Below are 8971 nucleotides of genomic sequence, written 5' to 3'. Positions count from 1 at the left end.
AATAAAGCTAGTTTTAAAAATTCAATTTGCAGTAGATATGTATGAATAATTTATGTGCCCTTACTTTATAACATAATAATTAAGGTACCATTCATTTATTATAAAAAGTTAAAGTATGTTTAATGATACCACTTTATCTGTGCATTTAAAATTAAAATATAAATCAAAGTTATCAGTAAAAATAATTTCACTTTACGGTATATTTCAAAGTCTATAGGTTATTCCAGTGTTCCTAATCTCTTAATTCAGCTAAAAGAAGGGATGACACTAAGACGTGACATGATAAATAATTTAAAGCATAACACTTTTGTGTCATAATCCTGACAAGAGAAATGAAAGACAATCTAAAGTGGCAGAGGTTCTAAATAGCTGAAAAGGTATTAGCATTCTTGTTTGAAGTTTTGGCATATAGAAGAGAAAATTCTGTTTATTAATACTTTCTTTTTTTTTAAGGATGTATTTATTTATGCATACAGGAACTGGGGTACAGGCCAGAGGTGCGGGGGTGGGGAGAGGATTCACCAGAGACACAGTGGGGAACAGAACAGGTAATCTGACTGAAATACACTGCTGAGGGGAATAGCGGGCGAGCCTGGAGAGGTCTGCTGCGCCATGTGGGTGGCTACCTGGCCGGGGATCAAACTCGTGTTGCAGTGGCTGTGGACAGCTTCACAGTGCGGTGCTTAACCCCTTGCACCACAGGGAGGCCCTATTGATACTTTCTAATGGAAAGATTTAGAAAGATTCCCAACTGATCATGATTTATTGATCTGGAGTGAATATGTATGATCACAATTCTAGAGCCTGTGACCACAACAAGGAAAAAGAGAAACAAGTTTGAATCCTGGTCAGCACACAAGGAGACTGACTCAGAGGCCCTGAGGATGGGTGTCTGCAGTGATTCATAATGGAATAGCAATGCTAGGAAGAGGAGAAAGAAAATATCAAGTCCAAATCCTTTCTTCTGTGTTTTTATGTTAGCCTAGCATTTTCACTAAATGTGTCTCATTATTATTTTTAGCTTATTAATGATACTATAATAGTAGCTACTTGGTATTTATCTCCAAGGCATTCTAAATGCTTTGCAGGCACTTTTTTTTATTATTATTCTGTACCATATTCTTGTCAGGTGACAATATTCGCCACCCCCTCCTCCCAAGGCAATTTAGAGAGAGAAAAACAGAGATACCAAACAAGAAACAGATGAATAGCAGAACCAGGATTTTAAAAACAACAACGATAACAGCAAAAGAAAAATTGCTCAAGGTTTCTGATTTCTACCCTAGTATGTTCTGCACGGAGCTTCACTGCTTCTCCTCAGTGTGTTTGCTCTAAAATAACCAGCAGTGTAAGTCCAACTACATGAAATTTTAATTTTTGCAAGTTAATTAGTGACTTTTTGACAAGTGTGAGTTTTCTTTGGTATCTTTATGGGAAGTAAATAACAGCTACTCAAATCGCTAAGATGTTGCCTTATTTTCTACGTGGCGAAGACTCGTACTGTGAGCAGGTATGGGGCTGGGAGTTGGAGAAAGTTCTTAGTGGAGGGTTTCAATGACTCCTGGCATTTTAAAATTAAGCTGCCTGCCCAAAGTGGATGCTTTTAGAGAATAGGGGTTTGTTATGGACTGAATGTGTTGCCCCCAAATTTATATGTTGAATTCTGAATCTCTTACGTGATAATTTTAGGAGATGGGACAATTGAAGAAGAGATAATTCGTTCTTAAGCTTTGAGTCCTTATTAATGGGATTAGGGCTTTTATAAGAAGAGACTCCAGAGTTTGTTTCTTCTTTCTCTCTCTGCCTTATGAGCAAACAAGGAGAAGATGGCCTTACTACAGACCAGTAAAAAGGCTGTTCCTGGGCCTCCCTGGTGGCACAAGGGGTTAAGTGTCAGCACTATAAAGCAGCCACTGCGGCAGGAATTCAACCCCTAGCCCACATGGCGCAGCACACCTCTCCTGTCTTGCCCGCTGCTCCTCTCAGCAGTGTATTTCAGCAGATCTGCCTGTTCTGCTCCCCACTTTGTCTCTGGTGAATCCTTTTACACCCCCCCTCCCCACACCTCTGGCCTACACCCCAGCTCTTGTATGCATAAATAAATAAATATTAAAAAAAAAAAGAAGGGGCCTCCCTGGTGGCGCAGCGGTTGAGCGCTGGGTTGCGAAGCTGCCTGCAGCCTCTGCAGCACCGGTTCGATCCCTGGACACTGGGCGAGGGTCCCACATGGCGCGCAGACCTCCCCTACTGCCCGCTGCTCCCCTCAGCAGTATACTTCATCGGTCTGCCTGTTCTGTTCCCCGCTCTGGCTCTGATGAATTCTCTCACCCTCCCGCACTTCTGACTGTACCCAGTGCTTGTATAAATAAATAAATAAAAAAAAGAATGCTGTTATTAAGAAACCAAGCATGCTTTCACCCTGATCTTGGATTTCCAGTCTCCAGAATTGTGAGTTACATGTGTGTTGTTTAAAACACCCACGCCATGGGATTTTTTCTATAGCAGCCTAGGATAGGGTATTGAAATTTTGTTAAAAGATCTTTGTCATTACATTGTGAACAGATTACAAGGCCATCTGTCCATGACATGCAGTGACAAAACTAATCCTGGTGTTCTTATTCTGTAACAATACTTTCCAGTAAAGCATGATCCTTCTTGTGTTAAAATATCAGCTATTAGGTATGGCTAAAGAAAATAACATGCTGGTTAATCTACCTTTCCCGTTATTAAAAAGTTATATATAAGCTAGTTTCAAAATACTGACACAGCAGCACCATGCACTTGATAGTAAATTAATATTTAGGATACTTAAAATTTTCTCTGATGACCCAGAATACACTAAACAATTACACAGTGTTTCCAGGGCATCCTAATAAAAAGAGCAGTTTTCCTTGTGCCACAAATGAGCTGAAGTGACAGCTGAGAGTTTAGACTGCTACAATGCTGGGTAAGAGTGTTTATCTAGAAGAACACAGTAATAATTAATTGCCTTATGGAGCTCCCTTTATTTAAGATTGGCTCCAACTTCTCAGTGTTTCAAAAGTACTCGTGTCATAACCAGAAACCTTAACCTCCAGCATTCAATTTAAAGCATCATTATACAGACAGTACTGGCTCCCGAAGATCATTTTCCTAAGTGTCAGAGTGCTTCTTTACGTTCCGGATTTCTTTTTCTTTTTCTTTCTCTTTTTTTCTTTCTTTCTTTTTTTTTTTTTTTTTTTTTTTGGTTCTATGATTGGGATTTTCTTTTATTATAATGTAGAGGATTTTCATCTTTCAGTGATAAAAGGCCAAAAGGCCATCAATTGATTTAGAAATCTGTTTATAACTGACTCGGCCCTTTCTGGCAAATATGCTGATGCTTACTGATATCTGACTTTTCTTTGACAGGGGTTTCTTGGTGATTATAAAAATAAATAAATATTGACTTCCTTTCTTGGAGGGCAACAGAGGTTTTTCAGCCTAAAGCTTATTTTTTTCCATGTTCTCTTCCAAATTGATGGAAGAGTTGCTTGATTCTCTAATGAATAAACCAAAGGTAAGAGAGTTTAGGTGACATGTAAAGAGAAATTTCCTGAAAATCTAGTAAGACACGGGAGCTAGTTTTGCAAAGAAAGCTGTTAGGTATTAGATAGAGATCTCCTCCCCTCTGAGAAATCAGTCAAAGCTTGATGTGGGAGAGGGAAGAGCCAGGACCATGGTCATCTCTGGCCTGTACCTACCTTCTGGTGCTTGACCTTGCTGCTTGACCAACTCAGATCTCAGTAGCTTATAAGTCTGGGTTTTGTTTTGTTTTTAAAGATTTATTTCATTTATTTATGCATACAAGAGCTGGGGTGTAGGCCAGAGGTGTGGGGTGGGTGAGAGGAATCACCAGAGACAGAGTGGGGAGTAGAACAGGCAGATCTACTGAAACACACTGCTGAGAGGAGCAGCGGGGCAAGACAGGAGAGGTCTGCTGTGCTATGTGGGTAGCTCCCTGGCCAGGGATCCAACTCATGCCACAGTGGCTGCTGGTAGCTTCATAGTGCTGACACTTAATCCCTTGCACCACCAGGGAGGCCCAAGTCTGGGTTTTGAAGGTTGATACCCAGGAACCTCAGTCTTTCCCACTGAGTTAATCCAATCTCCTCAGCCTGACATCTGAGGCCCCCCACAATTTGATTCCAACCCATATTTCCAGGTCTCCAACTCATCCTTTCCAGGGATGCTGGGCCACAAACCACAATGGACAGTTCCCCTTTCTCATAAAATATGCCACAAAGTTCTACCATCCACACTTGCTCATGCTTGCACCTTCTCACTCTCTTATTTCGCTGAACTTGAACCCTACCACTTTATACGTCATTCACTTTGTGGCAGCCACAGTGCTCTCTGTGCTCTTCTTCTTTCCTGGTCATTTTCCTGCCTCACAGCCTTCATACTTCCTATTTTTCTTCCTGGAAAACTGTCCCCAGATAGGGGATGGGCTTTATCCCTTATATAGGTTCTTCAAATCATAATTTTCCTGTGAGGTTTTCTTTGACAGCCTTATTCAAATTATACTCTTCCTGTCTCGGGTTCTTGCTTCCAAGGTGACCAAGAAAAGGAGGAATAATGGTTGTGCCAAGAAGGGCCATGGCCACGTGCAGGCCATTTGCTGCACCAGCTGTGCCCGCTGCGTGCCCAAGGACAAGGCCATCAAGAAGTTCGTCATAAGGAACATAGTGAAGGCCGCGGCTGTCAGGGACATCTCGGAGGCCAGCATGTTCGACGCCTATGTGCTTCCCAAGCTGTATGTGAAACTGCATTATTGCGTGAGTTGTGCTATTCACAGCAAGGTGGTCAGGAATCGTTCTCGTGAAGCTCAGAAGGATTCACCAGAGACAGAGTGGGGAGCAGAACAGAGAGATCTACTGAAATACACTGCTGAGGGAAGTAGCAGACGAGAAAGGAGAGGTCTGCAGTCTCACCCAGGGGTGTGGGTCATCCCCCAGGCCAGGGATCAAACTCGTGCTGCAGTGGCTCCAGATAGCTTCATAGTGCTAAGACTTAATCACTTGTGCCACCAGGGGAGGCCCCCCCACTTGTCTTTTAAACAGTCAAGAATCTTATCTGCTTCCTCCCAACTTAGGCCCCCTGCCTCCCCCCACCCCCCCACACACACTTTCTCCTGGTTCTCAACAATGCCACCGTGACCTGTGAGTTTTCGTCTTCCTTCTGGTAAATGTTTGCTTCCTGAGGGCAGAGCTTGTGCTCTCCATCCCTGTAGGGTAAGGCTAAAAATCAGGCTTTTTTGCCCTCCCGCCATCAGGATAGATGAGGGAACCCTGTGATCCTGAATGCATGCCTGATGGCGGGCACCTGAAGTGAGTACACCTGTGCTAAGACTGTGCTTTTAAGGGCGGTGTCACGGGGATGCCAGAAGCCGAGAAAGCAGCAGCAGAAGCCGAAAAGAAGCCGAGATCACCAGAGAGCCCAGATAGAGTGAGGATTTGCTGGGGGCTGGGAGGCCTGCCAGCCTCCCGGCCCCCCAGCACCCCTGCCTGCCATATGCCTGGTGAACCCCAATAAAAGACCTGCAAAAAGCCACTGAGGACTCTGACTCCTACTTTACCCGGTCTGCCTGGGATCAGAAAACCTGCACTGGTCCAGTCCTGCCTCTACAATCCCCGTTTCACAAAGGTTTTAACTAAGAGCTCCGCTTTTAGGATAGCAACTTGAAGAGGTCTGCTCCCTGATGAAGCAAACATAAGTGATGAAAACTAAAAATGAAATGCTCACAATTGTCCTAAATATTTATTGAAGAAAATCGTCGAGAACTTGATAAGAACATTTAAGGTTTGTAGCACTTGATTCATGACCCACTCCTCCCTCCCAGCTTGTTGGAAGCTCCATTGTGTGTGTGTGTGTTCAAGAAAATGGTGCTCCTCAGCTCCCAATCAAGGGTATCTTTCTGGGAGGGCACCGGCATTTCAAAGAAATATTTATGAATACAAGAGCTGGGGTGCAGGTCAGAAGTGGGAGGCGGGAGAGGATTCACCACAGAGTGGGGAGCAGAACAGGTGGATCTACTGAAATACACTGCTGAGGGGAACAGCTGGCGAGACAGGAGAGGTCTGCTGCGCCATGTGGGTTCTCCCTGGCCGGGGATTGAGCTCGTGCTGCAGAGGCTGCTGATAGCTTCCTAGTGTTGAGACTTAACCCCTTGCACCACCAGGGTGGCCCAGCACCAACATTTCTTATCTGACCCAACTTGAGTTTGAAGAAACTAAGTACCTGATGAGTGTATCTGAGCAATTGAGGGCTCCTTTCCTCCATTGTGTCCCCACTCATAGCACGAAGGTTCTACCAACACTTAGTGTGGGGTAAATGATTATCAGGATTTTCTGCCCTCCCGCCATTAGGATTAATGATGGATCTCAGTGGTCCTAAATGCATGCCTGATGGCGGACACCTGGAGGTGTGGGCATGCATAGGTGGGCACACCTGGGCAGAGACTGGGCTTATAAGGGCGGCGTCATGGGAACAGAACCAGCAGAGAAGCAGAGACCATGAGAGAAAGCCCAGAAAGGATAAAGACTCGCTGGGGCCTCCCAGCCCCCCAGCACCCCTGCCTGCTGTGTACCTGGTAAACTCAATAAAAGCTTGTAAAGCCACTGAGGGCTCCAGGTCTCCTCCTTATTCTGTCTGGTCAGATCATAGAGATCCTGATCTGTGCCCATCCTGCCCCTACACTTAGTATTAATAGAATAAGCATCTTGGGGGGCTTGGCCACACTCACACTAATTCACTTGAAGGGTAGAGGTTCGTGCCAGGAGAGAGAAGTCAAGATGATAAGTGCCTGGAGTATTGGCTCAGAGATTTTGCCTCAGTGGCGATAGTCCACAGAACAGAAAGTTCTAAGATTTCCCAAAAGGAATTGACTTATGTGGAACAGACTGTGAGGGGGAGGCGTTGGGAATCAAGTCCAGGGCCATCTAGTGAGAAAGGTGAGGCAGGAGGAGGTGGTGTTCTTACATCTTACTGTTGCTTGGGTCCCAGACTGGTTGGAAACTCTTGGCCTTGAGCTCCAGCAACATTAATGCAAGAGAGGCTGGTTAGCTGGAAGGGCACAGGTAAGCTTCCCCAGTCCAATGGAAGTTTGCATGAGCTCCGCAGTAAATAAGAAGAGAGCACTGTTTTAGACCCTGGTGGAAAGAGTGGGCTTTTTATGGGGAGGGGGGAGGCAAAGAGTTGTTAGAAAACAGAAGTAGAAACTGCAGGATTTTTTCCCCTTGTTTCAAAAGCACAGCCCCTTTCCTCTGTGCCTATAAACAACAAAAACCTGGGAAGGTAACTTGGTATTGGTTCCTGCCAAAAGGACCTTTCCTTCCACACCTGGCCTCTCTTGATTGCCTGACAACTTCAAATGCAGAAAAAATCTTCTAGACTGGGGTTGCATGAAATTTGATGGGCGAGATGGTCCATGGGGGCGCAGAGAATGCATAAACTTGGCCTTGGAGGTGATTGCGGGCCAGTGACAACTGTGTACTGGCTTGGGACTTAGAAGTCCAGGGGACAGTCCTGGCAGGGAAGCTGGCTGAGAATGCGAGGTTCTGCTGTGCGCCAGGAACAGAGCTCTCATTTGCTTCCACTTGTCCCAGTCTCCGTATCCTGCTCTCGTTCTGCAGCTAATGCAGAGCGATGGAGCCGCCTAAGGAGAACAGCTAGAAAAAGATCAGAGAAAGACAAATTAATAGAAGTCCAACGCAGCAGCAAATACTAGAGCACAGCTCTCAGCTGACCCGTTAAATGAGCAATCCTGTTAACTGTGTTAATCAGCAAGGCGCCAGTGAGCCCAGCGGAACCCTCTGTGGGCGATACCTGGCATGCAAACTGAACTTTTTATCTGATGCTAATCCAGGCCCCGTGGGTTCCTCATAGTCCTTCTCTCCTATCCCTTTTGCAAAGAGAAGCTCCTAGGCTGCCTGACCTTGGAAAGCAGAAGATTAGCAACATCACTGGGGAGCCTCTGGTGCATGAGCAATCGTGGTCCGGGTTCTATTTCCGAGTCCATCCTGGGGTCCCAGGACTCTTCCGGCCCACCTTATGATGGGCGGGACTGGAGAACCCAGAGTCTTGAGGCTCTTTAACGCGGGAGGGATGGAACGATGAGGAATTCTCTCCCGCACCAGGAAGTTCTCGTTGTGAATACAAGTAGGATACCTGCGTGTTTCAGTATCAAGTTCTTGCCGGCGGGGAACCCAGCAGGTGAACTAGCTGAACCAGACACCCCTCCAGCGGGTTTTGGGTGGAACTGGGGACCAGGCGAACTGAAAAACTTTACTTGCCTTCCACGCCCGGGCACACCGTTATGCGCTCACCGCGACCCTGCGTGCCAGCCTGCTCTGGTACGGACGCTAGACGGCGCTGCCGGGACGCGCTTTCCTCCTCCCGGGAAAGGTAAGAGGGAAGCGCTTCTTTTTTTTTTTCCAACCAGGGGATGCGGGACTAGGGGTTGGCAGCCTTTCCCACTCCTCCTCTCTCCCGAACCCAAAGGGGTGTGGAAGAGAAGGAGGAGGAGCAGGAACCCTTCTCTGTGACGCGCCAGAGCGGTTCTCTCTAATCCCCACCTCCTCCCTGATGCTACCAGTCAGCCCGGAGGCACCAAGCACTTAGTGCCAGAGGCAGCTCTAGGTGACTTCCACTACCCTGCTACCCTCCACTCTAGGCGCGTTTTGGAAGCGGCAGCAGCGGTAGCAGGATGTGAGGCGAGCCTGGAGCGCACGTCCCGGGCGCCGCTCCCTCTTTGGGGCTAGGGGAGAAGCGTAGGCTTTTGAGCACCGGCTGGAGAGGGTTCCGGTGAAAGGCTGGAGCCGCAAACCCGCGGGAGAGTTCGCACCTGCCACCCGCGCTGCCCGCGGCGCCCGAGGGCTACTGCCCTTGGGGGCGTGCGTGCCTCCCCGAGAAGCGCCAGGGCCCCGGCTGAGGCGCCTGCGTCCCGCGGTGC

General features: G+C 47.0%; 1 protein-coding gene across 1 annotated transcript; it reads left to right on the top strand.

Moving 5' to 3' along the window:
- Positions 1-1465: 1465 nt before the first annotated feature.
- Positions 1466-7905, top strand: LOC119245562 (40S ribosomal protein S26-like). The gene is made up of 3 exons (XM_037511610.1): positions 1466-1510; positions 4575-4796; positions 7804-7905. The coding sequence occupies exons 1-3, from the start codon at positions 1466-1468 to the stop codon at positions 7903-7905; spliced, it is 369 nt and encodes a 122-aa protein (XP_037367507.1).
- Positions 7906-8971: the final 1066 nt, after the last annotated feature.

Source organism: Talpa occidentalis, unplaced genomic scaffold (assembly GCF_014898055.3).
Source record: "Talpa occidentalis isolate TD23 unplaced genomic scaffold, MPIMG_talOcc4v2.1 talOcc4.15, whole genome shotgun sequence".
Taxonomy (NCBI): domain Eukaryota; kingdom Metazoa; phylum Chordata; class Mammalia; order Eulipotyphla; family Talpidae; genus Talpa; species Talpa occidentalis.
The sequence above is the reverse complement of the archived record's forward strand: the minus strand, read 5'-3'. Positions and strand labels throughout refer to the sequence as shown.

Coding starts and splice junctions, on each gene's coding strand:
- LOC119245562 (XM_037511610.1), top strand. CDS start 1,466: ATGTTGCCTTATTTTCTACGTGGCGAAGACTCGTACTGTGAGCAG. Junction 1,511..4,574: donor AAGACTCGTACTGTGAGCAG/GTATGGGGCTGG, acceptor CTTGCTTCCAAG/GTGACCAAGAAAAGGAGGAA. Junction 4,797..7,803: donor ATGTGAAACTGCATTATTGC/GTGAGTTGTGCT, acceptor TGTGTTAATCAG/CAAGGCGCCAGTGAGCCCAG.